General features: G+C 37.5%; 1 protein-coding gene across 1 annotated transcript in view; it reads right to left on the bottom strand.

Annotated features, from left to right (window-relative positions):
- Nucleotides 1–78: 78 nt before the first annotated feature.
- Nucleotides 79–19,562, bottom strand: part of CFAP36 (cilia and flagella associated protein 36) — a 31,251-nt gene continuing 11,767 nt past the window's right edge. The window contains exons 4-10 of the mRNA XM_044263985.1: nt 12,717–12,831; nt 8,764–8,851; nt 6,823–6,874; nt 4,584–4,686; nt 1,095–1,234; nt 753–902; nt 79–246 (exon numbers count right to left, since the gene is read on the bottom strand). Of these exons, the coding sequence (XP_044119920.1) occupies nt 145–246; nt 753–902; nt 1,095–1,234; nt 4,584–4,686; nt 6,823–6,874; nt 8,764–8,851; nt 12,717–12,831 (750 nt within the window). The 3' untranslated portion in view covers nt 79–144. The remainder of the gene's footprint in view (nt 247–752; nt 903–1,094; nt 1,235–4,583; nt 4,687–6,822; nt 6,875–8,763; nt 8,852–12,716; nt 12,832–19,562) is intronic.

The raw sequence follows: 19,562 nt of genomic DNA, 5'->3' as shown, positions 1-19,562 counted from the left end.
TACCTCAAAAGTTTAAGTATTAAGAACAAGCTTATATTTGCATTTACAAACACAAGTATTTGAAACTAACAGGCTCAGTTTAAGGATTAAATAATTTATTTTTAAGAAAATTTGAACTTCTGTTTTGCTAAATTGTTTTTAAAATTACTTATTAATAACTTCTTCTTTAAGTTTTTCTGCAAGCAATCTCCTCTTTAGTAATGTTTGCTTCTCCTCTGCTGTCATTTCTGGTTTCTCTGTCATTTCCTTAAAAACAAAACAAAAAAAACAAACAAAATGGCTGTAGTATAAGATGGGTTCATTTGTCTAAAATTCCCAACACACTGCCTCAAAGAGCATTTTCAGTAAATAAAAATGTAAAAGCCACATATGCACTGGGTTCCCTCTATCTCTTCTCAGCAAAAACCTCTTAGGGAAGAAAGCCTCTTGGAGATGGTGGCGAGGGTACTGTTGCTGCTTTGTGGATAAAATACTTCAGAGGGCTTAGGTAAAATACACTGCTGACCCTCAAGCACTCAGAATAGGGTAAGCAAAGAAAAAAATGTATAATGAAACCTCTATCATTTCAATCTCACAAAATCCTAATATCATAGCCACCTCACTGCCAGAAAAAACAACAGGTGCTATACTAGCGGGGGGGTAACTATGGCTGCATCTACAAGCAACATTATCAATGCTGTCTTGCACACATTCTGATTTTGACAATTCCACCTCTAAATCGGCAACGTTTGAAACACTAAAGCCAGCCATACCTCTACCTCCCCAGCAGGTTTTCCTTTCTGCTCAGAATTTTGTATCTGCTTAGTCCTCATATCCTTTCTCATGGACATCAACTTATCTCTCTTCTGCTTGAGGTAGCGCTCTCGCTGTCGGAGCTCTTCTGTTCCAAGTGTTGATAAATTCTGCGTCAAAAAAGAAAAGGAACAATTTAAATTCAAGTCCACATAAAAAGCAGCACAGATAACCACTGGCTGATTCAACTCAAAATCTTGAGTTCAAGATAATAACAAAAGCCCAGTGTATGGCTGTTTACATTGTTCCTAGTACTTTGTCATTCTGTTCATAGTTCTTACAAAGTAATGTGTTTTACTTACTGCTATTGGTCCTTCAATGCTTGCATGTTCTAAGCCAGAGATCTTCAGGCCTTTTTGTGGGAAGGAGGAAGTTTCGGGCAGCATTTCCAGCTTTCTTGCCGAAGGCTGTACTGACTGATTAGCAAGATGCACTTTAACTTCTGGCAGTAATTAGATAGATACCAATTAGTATATTATAAGCAATATCATGTATTCATTCACCAAAATGCCTAGTGTGTTTTTTTTCTCACTCTCCACCCCCTCACTTTAAATCAACACACACTGATTCAATCAATGTCTATATTGTTTCAAGCACTGGGTGAGAACAATAAACATGGTCTCTGTCCTCAAGGAGCTTGAACTACTGTTACTCATGAATAAGGACATTTCAACAAATTCCAAAGCTCCTGCTGTTTGTCACAACAGCTACAAGAAGTATAATTCTTATCTAAAGATTAGAACTACACTATACTGTATTACAATACTGCCACATAAGCTAAAAAAACAGGACACTAAAATCCCTCACTGGCAATGTAACTGGTGCCAAACTTCTGCTTATAGAAGAAACTGTAAATGACCCTGTATATTTTCAGAACAGTGAAGTTAAAGCTACAGTTTTTTGGACTGGACAAGTAAGTGCCAAGAATATCATTAATTTTTGTTTGTAATACATACTAAAAACAACCTTAATAAACCTACTAACGCTTTAAGAAAATGCAAGGATTTTAAAGTTAAGTAGAACTTAGAAGCAGACTAACAGAGCACTGACTATTCTCCAGTTTTTTGGTGACTGCTAAAAGACAAGATTAACATGATAATTGCTTTTCTGAGCCATTTTTTATTGTAAGACAAGGCGATTTAAGATAAAACATTTTCAGTTTAAGTACCTGAACTATGAAAGCAGAGTGAAACAAGAAAAGCATCAGATAAAAATGATAGCAAGAACTAAAACAAGGATGGGTGAACATAATACACATGCCTCGAAATGTTTAAAAATCTTGGTAGCAAAGTGAAACCGGAAATAAAACTGCATGAGCAAAAAATTTGCCAGAGGACCACTGCTTCAGCATGGAGTGAATGCACTGATGGCAGTGCCAGGGAGGCTGGAAGAAGAAATGGTCTTCAGGCTCTTGGACAGTAAAAGTCTCTGTAGAAGAGATGAGGCTGTAACTAACCTCCAACCAGCGTAGACAGGGAGCTACAGAACTTAGAAATAAAGACACACTCAAGTGGGGTGCCTGGGTGGCTAGTGGGTTAAGCCTCTGCCTTTGGCTCAGGTCATGATCCCAGTGTCCTGGGATCAAGCCCCACATTGGGCTCTCTGATCAGCAGGGGGCCTGCTTCCTCCTCTCTTCTTGCTCTGCCTGCCTCTCTGCCTACTTGTGATCTCTGCCTATCAAATAAATAAATAAAATATTTTTTAAAAAAAGACACACTAAAGCAAGTTGGTCTCTACCAGCAAGAGTTAAATATGCCATTCTTACTGATGGTGACTTTACATAGAGGTAGGCTTAGCCCCCAGATACAGAAGCACACAGCAGAAAAAGGGACAATTCCATTTATTTCTGAGGAGGGGGAATCCCAGGCACATAAGCATTTATGTTCAATTCATGAACCTGTTCTGGATAGTTCTTATCTGGAATTTATTAGCTATGAACAACCTGTATATTCTCACTCACATCTAGAGAGGAAACTACTTGAAACCAAAATACTTAAGCTTCGCTGATTTCTAGGAAGAGACAATCAGACAACCAGAAAGCTTAAAGAAAGATCATCTTATCTCTGGCAACTCTTTGCACCAATCTGAGAACAGATGATATCCATTTCTAGCAGGAACCAAGGAAACACATGAAAAAAAAGGAATTAAAAAGGAAATCAGACTCCTTTTTGATTCTTCCCAAATTAGGTCTTCAAAATGGACTTCTACCACTGTGCATGAAATGATTTCCTGGAATATCAGATATACTCATTTTTTAAATATAGAATAGTTTTGAAAACTGAAGTCATTACTCTAGAAATTATCTGCTATATGTTCTGTATCACCTATTTGCATACCTGAGTTTTATGTGGTTGACTTAATAGATAAGGAACGAGACAAAGCAAATGTATTCAGATTACATCAGACACAAGACTGAAAAGTGTGTATTTAGGTCTGTACAAAACAGCAAGTTAAGTTTGAGCCAGCAAATTAAAAAAAAAAAGCTCAGACAAAAAAAAGGAGATGCTTTCATAAATATAATTCAAATGAAGTTATTCTACCTAGAATCTGATCATGAAAAAAGAAAAATGGTTAAATTTGCTAGGAAGAAAGCAGCAAGGTAATTTCATAAACCTGCTTCTGTTTCATATGCCCCATTGTTTTATCAAGTCAGTACAGTTCCTTAAAATCAATGGGAAAACATCAAGCTCATCTTATCTCAATTATAAAATCTCTTCAAAACTAAAACATAAAAGAACACAAGATTAGGAGGCAGAAGACCAAAGTAAGTTACAGTTTTACCACTTAAAATCTCAGTGGTGGGGCGCCTGGGTGGCTCAGTGGGTTAAGCCTCTGCCTTTGGCTCGGGTCATGATCTCAGCGGATCAAGCCCCACATTGGGCTCTCTGCTCAGCGGGGAGCCTGCTTCCCCCTTTCTCTCTGCCTGCCTTTCTGCCTACCTGTGATCTCTCTGTCAAATAAATAAATAAAATAATAAATAAATAAATAAATAAATAAATAAAAGCTCAGTGGTTTTGGACACGTCACTCAGCTTCCTGGAATTTCTTCTAAAAGAAAAATAATAAACATAAAAATAAGGATCATATCTAATGGGTGTGGCTTTTTTTAAATGAGAAAAGGACATTTATTTAAAACCAGAGAAATGCGTGACAACATGAACTCAATTCATGATCATGACTCAAGTTCTGTTTCAGTTACTTGTTTTCTTTTAAAGAAAATGAGAAAGAATTGAAAATGGATTTGCCATATATTGTACAAATTCATCCATTAACATTTTCCACAAGGATTCTCATCAATTTTAGTTTCAGTATTTCCTGATGAAACATCTGGATAAACTGGCTACTTCTTGTTTCCTAGTTATGCTTTAATTCATTAGGAAAATGATTTACCTTTCAAGTTCTGCTTCTAACTCACAAACACTATATAACTGTAGTTATGGAAGAGAACACAAATGCGGCGTGAACATATCTTGGAGGCTTTGGCCATGGCACAAAGGCTGGTGACTCCCTCAAGGGATTTCACTCCTTGGTCTGGGTTCCAGGCCTCACTTAGAAATCTGGGGACTACACCCTCTCTGTCAGCTGAGTATTTCCTACCTCCACCCTCCATAGCTAAATTAAAAAAGAATTTTAAATACCAATGGCCATCCAACACTCCCTCCCAGGGCTTTTGAAGGTTAATTCAGGTATGTATGAGAAAGGTATGTATGAGTTATTCAGATAGGTATGAAAAAGTAATACACTCTTTATAATGTTTATATATCCATCTTGTTAAAGAAAGTTCAACCTTACCTGAGGGCGGGTGTGTAACATGTTCACCATCCCCTTGGGAATTCTTCATTTTTGCAGTTTCATTAGCATGCACGGGAGGCTCTTCTGTTTTAGCCTCTGAGAACTTCAGGAATCCATAATACATGATAAATTTTAAAAAGTTTTTTAGATTAATTTTGACTAATTCACTATTTAAGGGATCCAAAGACGTTACTTTTAAAAAATTTATTGTCCACTAAATAGACAATGAACAGGAGATTTTCCAAAGTTTTTAAGAACTTTCCAGCATTTTGTTATCTTTTATTTTTTGAGGTAGATAAACATTCTCATTTCAAATCATGCACTGCTAAGAATAAGTAAGTAGTATATTTAGAGGACTCTGGACTTAAGAAGTTAGGTTCAAACCCAGGCTTCACCCTTACTACTCATGTGACCTTGAGGAAAAATACTCAAATAGAGAAAGAAATCCACTGAATTATAAGGTCCTTTTCCACTTAAAATAATCTATATACCATTACCCCATGGTATGCCTGAAGAAGCCACAAATGGGTTTATTTCCATTTCTAAAATGGGATAGTATATTTAAACCAAATAAATCATTTAAATCTTGGGAAAAACTAAGAAAACTGATAATTTTTTTTTCTTAAAAACAGAGGAAAATCTAATCACATGCAGCTTATTAGATAACTCATGTCATATACCCCTACCCTATATGCTGGATAAAAGACACAGGACGATTCTTTACCATACTATCAGCTCTACTCTTGTGTGTTTGAAAATTTCTATAATAATGTCTTTTTAAAAAGTCTTTTAAAAAACCATACATATAACGCCTAAAACATAGTATTATTTAAGAAGTCAAATATAGTTTGCTTATAAACCAGAGAGTTAACAGTAATGTCTTCTGACAGCAGTGTTGAGCTAATATCTGTTCTATACTCTAAAACGATTTTATATGGGGGCACCTGGGTAGCTCAGTTAGTTGAGTGACTGCCTTCAGCTCAGATCATGATCCTGGAGTCCTAGGATCAAGTCCGGCATTGGGCTCCCCACTCGGCAGGAAGTCTGCTTCTCCCACTGACCTCTCTCCTCTCATTCTCTCTCTCTCACACACAAATAAATAAAAAATTTTTTAAAAATGTGATTTACTTATTTGTGACAGAGAGAGCACAAGCAGGGGAGCAGCAGGCAGAGGGTGAAGCAGGCTCCCCACTAAGCAAGGAGCCCAACGTGGGACTTGATCCCAGGACCCTGGGATCATGACTTGAGCCAAAGGCAGATGCTTAACCAACTGAGCCACCTAGTCATCCCTGTCCTATTCTCTTACGTTAAAAAATATAGCATCTATCAATTGCACCTTAAAGGAGATTTACTTAAAGATACATAAATCACCTCTTAATGCTAAATCATCTCTATTCCTTCTGCTCTTCATGGGGCACCTTGCAGTACAATGAGGCTTTTCAAAGTGCATGATACAAGGATGTACCACAGTGACTGAAGGGAGAAAAGGAAAATGACTTTCGAGTGACCAAGAGACAGTTCATACTGTTTCCCTTTCCCTTCAGAGAAATTTGGGAAAACACAGGAAGAGAGGAAGGAATAATTACTAGCTTCCTTCACCTCAGCCAGATACATGTTTAATTTGTCCTTAGGAAAGATTAGGCACTTTATGGAAATAGTTCTAAATGGCAGAACAATATGCCAGGGATTATCATAACTGACTCACTCCACTTGAGGCTGATCACGTTAAAGTCTGCAGGGGGCCCTCAAGGATAACTACAGTAGCTGTTTCAAAACAGTAAAGGAATCAAGGAGGGAGAAAGGAAAATATTATTCTCAACTGTCTCGTATTCATAAAATTAAGGGGAATTTTTATAAGGAATAATATGAATGATATGAATAACATGAATGGTATTACAGTTTTTGGTAGCTAATCTCAGTGTTTATTGGGTACTTAAAAGGTAGGTTGCTGTGTGGGTTATAAAGTGAATATGGTTATAAAGTCACACACAAATGCCTACAACTGCTAAAAGAATATGATACTCTGAGGAACTGTGTAGTTCCACATAAACAGCAAAACCTACGTGTAAACCAAAGAGATGAGAGCGATGAGGGGCATCTGGCTGCTTGATCAGTACAGTGCGTGACTCTTGGTCTGGGGGTCATGAGTTTGGGCCCTATGTTGGGCAAGTTTGCTTAAAAAAAAAGGATAATGGCAATGAAATACTTCTGTTGTTATACTAATATGTGCTGTGGGCACCTGCTTTTTTCTCTTCCTTTCTTCTTCCTGGTCATATTCCTCTTTCGATTTTCTGAAATATACAAAAATAAGGTAGAGAAGTAAATTTTCTTTTTTGGTCGAAGAACCAACAAGCAACATGCTAAACTAAGCTCACAACATGTGCAAGGAATCTTGGAAACCAAGATGGAAATAATCAGGTTTTACTTTTTTTTTTTTTTTTAAGATTTTTTATTTATTTATTTGACAGAGAGAGATCACAAGTAGGCAGAGAGGCAGGCAGAGAGAGAGAGGAGGAAGCAGGCTCCCTGCTGAGCAGAGAGCCCGATGCGGGACTCGATCCCAGGACCCTGAGATCATGACCTGAGCCAAAGGCAGCGGCTTAACCCACTGAGCCACCCAGGCGCCCTAATCAGGTTTTTCTTAAAGCAATTTAGAATCAACTGAGAAAGAGATACATGATAGGCACACACAGCATAATATAGTAACACTAACTACAGGTTCACCCATTTCTTTTGGAAATGTGAATGACCCCTAGATGAACAAAGACCTACAGATTTGAAATCGTAAACCCAAATCTGATTGGCAAATCTGATCTCTCACTTTAAAATGATAAGACCCACTCTCCCCTCATTTTAGTTTTTCCAGGGGCACCAGAGCTATCACAATGCTCTCCTGATATCATTACGCCAAAGCCCTATCAGTTGCTGTAAACTGCTCACTGAGGGCCTCCGATTTAGGAAAATAGCCAAGTCAACTCTCATTCATAACAAAGTTTTACTACTTTACAGAGCACATTCCCCTTAAAAGCCTTTAGAAAATAAAAGTCTAAAAGTACAATGCTGATTAATTTTCAGATCACCAATCAACCAACAAAAGCAACCAGCTCAAGCCAAAACTACCAATCCTCTAAACCTATTAACAATTTCCTTAACTCTTCAAACCTATAAACTCAAAGCATTTTGTATTGTCTCGGGCTCCCATCTGCCCCTGCTGTGGAAAATAGGATCTGGCTGGAAGAGGCTGGGTTTACCAGCACACCTGCCTCCATCCCCACAACTACTTAGATCCCCTGGAATTAAGCACTAAGTCATGGAGCTCCTTCCATAGTTCCCCACTAGACCCATCCTCCCAATCGCCATCCTGCCTTGTCCTCCCTTCTGCTCGGGAGCTGAGAACAAGGTGGATAGGGGTAGAACTACAGATGGTAGCAGACGGTCATGTGTGTGGTGAGAATTGAAGAAAAAGGAAGGGCTCCCAAAGGAGAAGGCCGGATTCTGCAGGTGACACAATGGCTATAAGTATCCTTCTGCCCTAAGCCTCTACATTCTCAAAGGAGATTTTAAAATTAGGTACTGCAATTGTTGCTCCCTTCCAAAACTGCCAGAGGGGTCAAGAGATGACAGGCCCAAGGGGGAAAAAAAAATGTTCCTTTAGTGAGTGCCCTGCACACTCCATGCCAGACATTTGGCTGAGAATCATGTAAGTGGGGCAAAGAAGAGACCAGCAAGACATCATCTGGGATGGGCACTTCCCACTGCCTACTTTTCCCTTGCAGGTTACCTGCCACCCTGCCAGCTATTTCGTCTGTGGAATGTGAATGTCCAGCCTCCTGCTATTAGACACCTGGAATGAGCCACTTCTAACACCAGGGTCCAGAAGCCATAGAGTGTCTTGTCACCAGGCTGGGTCTACTGGCTGGTCTCCTGTTCCCATGAAGGGACAGGAAGAAGCCCCTCCCATTTCGGCTGATATGGTATGAGGCACTTGAAAATCATTTTTTCTGTGCATTAAAAAATGTTATACATAGTTATAAACAAATACAATGATACATCATTTTTATGGTTTTTCAGTAGAGAATTTACTTTCACGAGTTCATAATATTATGAGGGTAGGAAACATACACAGATCATGTCACAATATTAATAATGATTCATTCAAAAAATAATTAAAGAATGATACCTAAGAACTTCCCTCAGGATTTTCATCTCTTCCTGTTCAAGGTCACTGACCATATCCGAACCATCTGTTAAGCAGTCAGGTAATACACCTGTTGAAAATCAAAGACCACACAAAAGAATATGAACTCTACTGAAAACATTTATTGCTCACTATTCTAATTCATCAAAAAGTAAAAATGAGTTTATTAACAGTTCATTTAAAAATGTTCTAAGCTATCATCTAATTATTATATTTTTTTACTTTTTCTTGTTTTAAAGAATCAACCCCACCCAAACCCCAGTTTTGTCTAGAAATTCTCTTAGTAATTATTTGTATTACCAATTAAAAGTGACCATAATACAGCAATTAAAATTAGTTAATATAAACTATCACCCCCCTGTAATCATCTACAGTCTGAGGATAGACCACTGAAATCATTAAGCTCCTAATAATGAAAGTATGCTCTCAGAAGTATCCCTTAGGGATGAAAAGAGTTTCCAAAACAAAATATACAATACTTTGTTAATTTAAACAGCATGTTAATATGCTTCATTCATGCTACAGCAAATGCTACTGAAAAGGGTCCTGCTTACTACATTGGAAAAAGCACAGTGCTAAGCACTCAGGAGGAATATAAAGATGAAGAAAACAATCTCTGCCCTCGGAGCTTCTATCCAGATATTGGGCCAATAACTATAAACCAGGGCAGTACCAACTTCAGCCCAATGCAAATTATAATTCATGGCAAGTAATTTTAAGTGTTGGTTGAATTTACTTTATTACCTACATCTTCCTAAGAAGCAGGTAGACTGGTAATCAGTGTTCTACTCATATGTTATTTATTAGTATATTCTCATAACATCAGCAGCATGTGTCTTAATTTTTACCTTCCATTTCTTAATCCAAGATGACTATGGGATTTTGAATCTGCTCTAAATTAAGGTAGCTTTATTATTCTAATCCCCTTGATGTTTAAATACTTTTTTTAATTAAACTTATTTTAAGATACTTGCAGATTCACATGCGGTTGTAAGAAATAATACAGAGAGAGGTTATGCATGCACCTTTTATTCAGTTTTCCCCCAACAGTAACATCTTGCAAAATACAGTGTGGCATCACAGCCAAAGAACTGACTAAAAAAAACTGATCAATCTCAAGTGCATTTTTGTACTTTTTCCAGTCAAAAGATACACAATTAGTATGCTCTGGTAGTATTTCTGAGGAAAAATAAAAGAACTAAGAAAAAAATGATGCAATAGTATGCAGTGCTTCAAAACCATCAAAATAGGGCGCCTGGGTGGCTCAGTGGGTTAAGCCACTGCCTTTGGCTCAGGTCATGATCTCAGGGTCCTGGGATTGAGATCCGCATCAGGCTCTCTGCTCAGCAGGGAGCCTGCTTCCTCCTCCTCTCTCTCTCTCTCTGCCTGCCTCTCTGCCTACTTGTGATCGCTCTCTGTCAAATAAATAAATAAAATCTTTTTTAAAAAAATCAAAATAATGCTCTGATTTGCATTTCCCCAAATTTCTTTGATAAAATACAACAAAGAATCCATAGAGCCTTTGAATTATTCTTACTCCCAAGACAATTTTCAAATGGTCTGCAGTTCTGAGTACACTCAACATTGCTCTAAGGTACTAACTCCTTGATCTAACTTAAGCAACATTCTTAAATGCAAGTATTAAAAATGCTATGGCAGAAACAAAGTATTAGATTTTATTTAAAGGTAAGCCAACATTCCCACCCTGTGATTTGATACCAGCACTCTTCTGCATTATTGCCTCATCTTCCCTTGCTGATAGAACCCAGATTTGTTTAATTAACAGGCAGCCAAGTATTTGGAGATTTAGCCCCACTCCAACACAGGAGAGTGACTCATGATAATGGTCTCATTTTCCGTGCCACAGGGTTTAAGAAAAGCATGTGACCCCAATCCTGACCAATAGGACCTGAGGGGGAAGTTTCTGGGGGTTTCCATGCAAGTTTTGTCTTGCTATCAAAAAGAGATGTACAGGAAGAAATATATCCCCTTTCTTCATGAGACATCATTGAGTCTCATCCAGTGCAGCTAGAGGGCAATCAGGAGAGATCCTCAGAAGAAGAGAGGGTAAAGATGGAAAGTGTCAGCGTTCTTAATAATATCACGGAGTTAATAACTTAACCAACATAGACTGTCTTCCTTCTTCCCTTCCTCTGGACTTCTTGTTCCGTGGGGATCGATTCTTACTGCTTAGGACATTTTCACTGAGGCTTTTTCTGCTCACGGCAGCCTGAGGCGATATCCAGCTGATACAAGCTATATGTACTTCTTCCCTTTATATTAAAATCTAAATGAGTTTCCAGTTAAATTCCAAACTGAAAACATATGGCATGCCAATATCAAGTTCACCAGCTCTTATCAAAACTGATCTCCACAAAACAATTTTAGCTATGACATAAAATAATTATTCGCGCCCTCTAACCCATAGGTCAGAATAGGGCATAATTTCAGGAACATTCAGAGAAAAGGATTTTATAAAGCAAACCATGGTAGAAAGACAGACTGTTTCCCAGACTGACTTACACCAAAGCAACAGCACCGTGTCATCCATCGTTCAGGGTTAGGGTGATGTTATCTCCTACCCACAGACGTCGGCTCTCACACCTGCTGTGAAAAGCATTCTAGAATTTTATAGGACAGTTATGGTGGTGCTTGTGCTCTAAGAGATAGTCTCTACTCGCATGATACTAATGAGAGAAGAATCCACAAGGGCCCTGCTTGCCCTACAACAATAGAAGCCTCTTGCTGCATGTTCCAGACCTTTAAAAGCAAACAGTACAACTGAACTATAGCTCTCACGTCTTCAAGAAGCAATTTTAAGGGGCGCCTGGGTGGCTCAGTGGGTTAAGCCGCTGCCTTCGGCTCAGGTCATGATCTCAGGGTCCTGGGATCGAGTCCCGCATCGGGCTCTCTGCTCGGCAGGGAGCCTGCTTCCTCCTCTCTCTCTCTGCCTGCCTCTCTGCCTACTTGTAATCTCTGTCAAATAAATAAATAAAATCTTTAAAAAAAAAAAGAAGCAATTTTAAAACAGGTCCTGCTGCCAAACTGTTAAAGAGCATATAGGCAAGGTCAAGAATATCAGTGCAGTCTACTGAGCAAAGGAACACATAGGTATTAAGGTCAAGTTACTACAGCCAGAAATCTGAAAGGTAGTAAGAATCTGGATTCAATCTGGATTGAAAAGGAGATAGTACAATAAGAAATACGGTTAGAAACACACATGTATCAAGTCAAGATGTCAAATGTAACTCGAATACACAAGATGGGAACAAAAGCAGGAAAATCTAAGGACAAACTGAAATTAGACAAGAGAGTCAGGGAAGAGAATAACTAAAGAGGGCTATGAGGGCTTTGAGTTCAGTTTTCCTTTCCCTGACAGTAGTGCAGTCATACCTGCCCACTGTCCTAGAACAGTTCTCAGTTTGGTCCCAAAACCAGCAGCATCACCTGGGAGCTTGTTAAAAATGCAAAGCATTCAATCCCACCCCAGACCTACTGAATCAGAAGAGGGAAACAACCGTATATGTTTCAACAACCCTCCAACAACTCCAAAAGCTCACTAACGCTGCAGAGCCAACTGTCTCCTACATAGGTCCTAACTATCATAAGCCAGACAAAAAAGACTAGTCACCTTCTCTTCACAGTAACTAAAACTGTGACCATTCAAAATACTGAATTTCATAAACAAAATGACTAGGAAGAAAAATCAAGCTCTCTGAGACCTAAAACATCATTAAATCAAATTCTGGTCTGCTTTCTTTGAGATGGCAAACAAATAGATCAGGAAAGTTTACATTCTTGAATCTCTTCAGTCAGCAAACTTGAAATACATTTATACAAAGCAGCTACATTTAAGACCATAGTAGAATCAGAATAGTCAAAATTGCAAAACAAAAACAAAAATTTAGCACTTAAATATAAATTCAACATGTTACCATTTCTCTCTTGAATTATTCGAATGGCTTGCAGCTGCATTTCGATGTTTTTCTGAACCATCATTGCTTTAAAGATAGTAAAATCTTCTGCTGCCAACACAGGTTGCAAAATGGCCTATGGAAAAGAAATCTGGAAGTTAAATGAAGATTCAAGTTTTAAAACTATTTCCACACACTCAGATCATTTCTATGGCAAATCATTTCTATTCATTCAAGAATGCTGTAGTAGTACTTATGGTCAAATGACTCAAAAGGTAAATTTTAGGATTCTACAAGCCTTTAATGTAAGACTCTCCCAACCCCAGACCTCCAAGAAGCTAAGGCTGACAACGGTAATATATTTTCCAAATGAGCCAGTGCTGAGTAACTCTGAAAAGTAACACAGAAATTAGGCTTACTTTTTTTTAAGGTTACCACTTCAGTATCTGGATTTATTTTGCGGCCAAAATAACAATACCTATTTGGTTTTATTTCTATCACCTGAAATTTACTGTGAATAATAAATCCTAAGTACAAAATTATCCCTTAATCAATAAAAGTACCAAGTTGAATAAAAGTCAGCGCAAAAAAAAAAAATGGAGTCTGGAAGATAAGTATAATGAGATATTAATAATGTGAGAAGACAATTGTCCTATATGTACAAAGTTTCATGTAAAAGGTAAGTTAGAAATTATGTTGTGAAATCATTTTCTGGAAGAAACAACAAATGTGATAAATTAAGGGGAAAAGTAAAGGTGTCTTCCATGGAGTATCTAAATTAACATTTCCCTAACTACAGGGGGCTATTGCCACTTCCCAAGCTAATCAATAATAAGTAGAATAAGATTTGCAATGGGTGAAAACCCAGGAGAAAACACTCAAATTTAATGCACCAGACTAAAATCTTATTTCAACCTTTCCATGATATTAATGTAAAAGCTGAACACACAAAATCACGCAGAGGCAACCAAGGGTGTGCTATAGTTCACCAGGCAGGCTGTAGCAATAAGTCAGACACATCAACCAAAGCTCCATCAAAGAGGAAGCAAAGAGGAAGGAGCAATCAGCTCCTTCAGCAATCAGTTCACCAGAAAACCGCAGTATATAGCAAAGCAAAGCAAAATGCAAGAGCAGCTCTCAGGGGGCGCCTGGGTAGCTCAGTCATTAAGCATCTGCCTTGGGCTCAGGCCATGATCCCGGGGTCCTGGGATGGAGTCCCACATCGGACTCCCTGCTCAGTGGGAAGCCTGCTTCTCCCCCTGCCTGTACTCGCTCACTCCCTCCCTGTCTCTCTAATAAATAAATAAAATCTTAAAAATGCATCTCTCTCTGTGACATTTATGAGGAGTCAGCTGTAGAAAAAAATGATGGAGAGTTTCTTCCCCTAAAGTCACATGCACTGTTCAAAAGACCCACAGCAGGGACTAGCAGGTAGGCTTGACTGTGATTGGCAGCCCAAAGCTCAGTATTGAAACCAGTTGTGGACAGTCTCTGTGATAGATTAGTCATGTCTGCCAAGACAACTTGATGGGATTATGCCCCCACATAACTTTGTTCTGGGGTTTCCTAGACTTCTTATTAGTGATATTAAGGACTTTATCCCCATCAGTAATAAACTCTTGAAAGGTCTATTAATAGCAGTGTATCAACTGGATCTTCTAACAGCAAGTCTGAATTAGAGTTACACACATAATGTGTACCTTGAGGCATCTAAGAAATGCATATTCCTAAGTCGTGCCCTAAACATAATCAATCTAAATTTTTAGAGGATGGGTGCCCATGTATCTCCACAGATAATTCTTATAACATTAAAGCTCGAGAACCATCAACGCATTGGAAGAAAATGAGCCCTTGATATCAAAAGCCATTTCCAGCTTACCCATGTACCAGCTGCGTGACTCTGTGTGACTTTTTTTTTTAAGATTTTATTTATTTGACAGGCAGAGATCACAAGTAGGCAGAGAGGCAGGCAGAGAGAGAGGAGAAAGCATTATCCCTGCTGAGCAGAGAGTGCTATGTGGGGCTCGCCCCAGGACCCTGGGATCATGATCTGAGCCAAAGAGAGAGGCTTTCACCCATTGAGCCACCCTGGCGCCCCTGGGCATGTCTTTTAGTTCTCTGAGCTTAAGTTTCTTCATCTGAAAATTGGTACTATAATAATAATAGTAATACAGTGTTTTGTTGAATCTAAACCCCCAAATTAGTAAAATAAGGCTTTACTTCTTGCACCAACTAGAAAAGAAAAAACCCCGCCAATTAAATTATAACATGTCATTTAGTGTAAAATACATTCTCATTTCAGAGGTATTACAATATGAAAAATTAGCATTTTAGCATTAAAGAAATACAATCATAACTTTCTGGCCGGGTGTTGGAATTAAGTAAGATGAGAAGGCACTTTTTAAACTGAAAAGTACCTATAAAGTTATTGTTCTGATCATGTTGAGGCTGGTTAAATATCAAAATGGTGCATTAAACCTGACAACTTTACAGTAGTGGGATTCTTCCAGTTCAAGGAAATGGATAAGAGCTTCTGCTAAAGGCACTTAGAGGAACTAAATACAGGAGTTACTTCAAAAACTGGCAAGTACTTTAAAAACAACAACAGTCTTAAGTATCCATTAAATTAACTGAAATGTCAAACTACTTTGACAGAAGACTATGAGGTAAAGTAAATATGATAGTATCTATGTTTGAGAAAAGCACATTAACAAAAAATGAACACTGAGTATTTAGGAATCTGACTTACATGAGTGTATAAGACATTCAAATATATTCACACTTAGCTTTAGGTTGCCCTATTATTATCTCTGCTTAAAGTTCATCATACCATAGTTTTGAAAGGTACAAGTGATTTCATGTACTTACAGTATTCCATTAACAGACATAACTACCAAGAGAAAAAGATGAATTCATGATTACATTTGGAGACTTCAATACCCTCTATCGGTAATGGGCAGATCCAGCAGGCAGAAAATCAGAAAGGACACAACTGAACTGAACAACACCTTCAGTCAACTGGATCAAATTGACATTTCTCCAAAAACAGAAAAATACACATTCCTCTCGGGCACACATGAAAAAGTCACCCAAATAGACTACATTCTAGGCCATAAAGCACATCTCGATAAATTTAAAAGAATAGGAATCATACAAAGTATCCTCTCAGACTGCAATGGAATTAAACTAGACATCAAGAGCAGAATGATAACTGGAAAACCTAAAATAATTGGAGGTTAAACAACACACCACTAAATAATATGTGAGTAAAAAAAGTTCAGTCAACACTTAAATAAGGTGGGGCTTGGGGGCACTGACCCCTATGCAGTCAAATAACTGCATATAATTCTTGACTGCCCCAGACTTAAACTACTAATAGCCTACTGATGGCCAGAAGCCTTACCAATTCATAAACACCCCATTAGCACATATTGCCTATGTTATATGTATTATTGCTGCATTCTTAACAATAAGCTACAGAACAGAAAATGTTATTATGAAAATCATATGGAGGAACACCTGGGTGGCTCAGTCAGTTAAGCGGCTGCCTTTGGCTCGGGTCATTATCCCAGGGTCCTGGAATCTAGTTCCACAACAGGCTCCTTGCTTGGCGGGGAGTCGGCTTCTCTCTCTCCCTCTGCCTTCCACTCTGCCTGCTTGTGTTTGCTCACTCTCTCCCTCTCTGTCAAATAAATAAGTAAAATCTTAAAAAAAAAAAAGAAAGAAAGAAAGAAAAAAAATCATATGGAAACTAAAAGGCAACCTCCTGAATGGGAGCAGATATTTGCAAAGGACATATTCAATAAAGAGATAGTATCCAAAATATACAAAGAACTTACACAACACCAAAAAACAAATCATCCAATTAAAAATGGGCAGAAGACATGAACAGACATTTCTCCAAGGACATACGGAGTTGCCAAGAGATCCGTGAAAAGATGCTCAATGTCATTCATCATCAGGAAAATGCAAATCAAAACCACAATGAGCTATCACCATACACCTGTCAGAATGGCTAAAATTAAAACACAAGAAACAACAAGTGTTGGTGAGGATGTAGAGACAAAGGAACGCTCAGGCGCAGATGGTGGGAATACAAACTAGTGTATTAAAAATTAAAAATAGAAAATTAAAAATTAAAAATAGAAATATTATAGGACCCAGTAATCCCATTACTGGGTATTTACTCAAGGGAAAAAAAAAACACTAATTCAAAAAGATCTAGGTATCACTATGTTCATTGCAGCATTATTTACCATAGCCAAATTATGGAAGCAGCCCAAGTACACACTGATAGATGAATGGATAAGGAAGAGGTGGTATATAGCTACAATGGAATATTATTCAGCCATAAAAAATAATGAAATCTTGACATTTGCAGCAACATGGATGGATCTAGAGAATATAATGCTAAGTGAAATAAGCAAGTGAGCTAAAGACAAATACCATATCATCTCACTCATATGTGAAATTTAAGAAACAAAAAAAACAAAGGGAAAAAAGAGACAAACCACAAAACAGACTCTTAACTACAGAGAATCAATTGATGGTTACCAGAGGGAGGTGGGTCGGGGGAGAATGAAATAGGTGAAGGGGATTAAGAGTATACTTATCATGATGAGCACTAAGTAATGTATAGAATTGTTGAATCACTATGTTGTACACCTGAAACTAATATAACACTTTATGTTAACTATACTGGAATTAAAAATTTAAAAAAGAAAATCATAAGGAAGAGAAAATACATTTATAGTACTGTGCTGTATTTATTTTAAAAATAAATCTGTGTAGAAGTGGACCCACACAGTTCAAACCTGTGAAGTACAAAGGTCAACTGTAGTCTTAAGAGAAATTCCTAAAATATTCCTAACTGAATATACAACTTATTGAAATTTTCAGGGTACAGCTAAAGTAGTGTTCAGAGAAAATTTACAGCATTAAAAGCATATATTTAAAAAGAAGAAATATCTAACATCAATAATCTAAGCTTTCACTTCAGGAACTACAAAAAGAATAAATTAGGGGCACCTAGGTGGCTCAGTGGGTTAAAGCCTCTGCCTTCGGCTTGGGTCATGAACTCAGGGTCCTGGGACTGAGGCCCACATAGAGCTCTCTGCTCAGTATGGAGCCTGCTTCCTCCTCTCTCTCTGCCTGCTTCTCTGCCCTCTTGTGATCTCTGTCTGTCAAATAAATAAAATCTTTTAAAAAAAAAAAAAAGAAGAAGAAGAAGAAATTAAATCCAAAGTAAGCACAGAAAAAAAAAAACAGTAGAAATTAGAGAAGAAATGAATTAAATTTAAAGTAGAAAATCAACAAAACTAAAAGTTGATTCTTCAAAAATATCAATAAAACTGATAAACCTCTAGCTAGGTTAACTATGAAAGAAAGAGAGAAAAAAACATAAGTTACTAGTATCAGGAATGAAAGAGGGTACATTACTACAGATGCAAGAGACTTTAAAAGGATAATACAGAAATGTTATTGACAACTCTATGTCCACAAACATCTTAACCTAGACAAAATGGACCACTTCCTTGAAAAACACAATCAGCCAAGCTCACACAAGTAGAAATAGACAATCTGAATAAGGTAATAGAGAGACAGGAATACTCTAACTCCATCTTTAAAGAGAAGGAACCAATAATTAATAACCTTCCAAAACAGAAAGCTCCAGGCCAGCTGGGTCCCCTGGTAAATTCTACCAAATAGTTAATGAAGAAATTACACAATTCTCCATAAAATAAAAAAGATAAAACTTTGAAGAAAAGTTATAGATTCATATTATTTCTCAAAATAATAATAATCACATATTTATTTGTAGAAGTTAAATAGCATAACCTACAGAACTGATATAAAAGCCTTTCTATTGATTCAAATTATTAAGGAGAAAAAAAGTATGACCTTAAAATCCACTTTCCCTTCTATACATAACTTATTCAGTGTCCATGCTATTGTCCCACCAGCCCTCCCTGAATGATTCAGGGTAGGATTTACATGTATTTGAACATACATATGAAAATTTGCCCTTAGATAAGAATCCTCAAAAAAAAAAAAAAATCACCAATTCCTCACAATCTCTTCCTAAAAATAGAAGCAGAGAGAATACTCCCTAACTTATTTTATGTAGCCAACATTACACTGATACCAAAATCAGACAAAAATGCTACAAGAAAGAATAGTATTTCTCATGAACACACATAGAAAAATACTCAACAAAATTCTAGCAGATTGAATCCCAACAATGTATAAAAAGAATTGTACACTATGACCAAAAGGGATTTATTCTAGTTATGCAAGTTGGTTCAACACCCAAAAATTAATTAATGTAATTCATTAATTACATGAAAAGTCTAAAAAAGAAAGATCACACTGTCATATCAATAGATGCAGAAGAGCATTTGGCAAAATCCAACATTCATGCATGATAATACTTTCAGCAAATGAGGAATAGAGAGGAATTTCCTTAACCTGATAAAGAACATCTATAAAAAACTGACAACTAACATTATACTTAATGGTGAGAAAATAGATGCTTTCCCATTAAGATCAGAAACGAGTTCCCTCCCACCACTCCCATTCCCCATTATACTGAAGTCCTAGCTAATGCATTAAGAAAAGGAAATTAAGGGTACAAAGATTAGGAAGAAAGAAATAAAGAACAGTTTTTCTTCACAGATGATAGGACTGTCTGTAGATAATCCTAAAGAATCAGTTCATTTTATCTTATTTTTTTTTAGATTTTTTTATTTATTTGACAGAGATCACAAGTAGGCACAGAGAGGCAGGCTGAGAGAGAAAGGGGGAAGCAGGCTCCTTGCTGAGCAGAGAGCCTGATGTGGGGCTCGATCCCAGGACCCTGAGATCATG

Source organism: Neovison vison, chromosome 8 (genome assembly GCF_020171115.1).
Source record: "Neovison vison isolate M4711 chromosome 8, ASM_NN_V1, whole genome shotgun sequence".
Classification (NCBI taxonomy): Eukaryota; Metazoa; Chordata; class Mammalia; order Carnivora; family Mustelidae; genus Neogale; species Neogale vison.
This window is presented reverse-complemented; position numbering and strand designations above follow the sequence as displayed.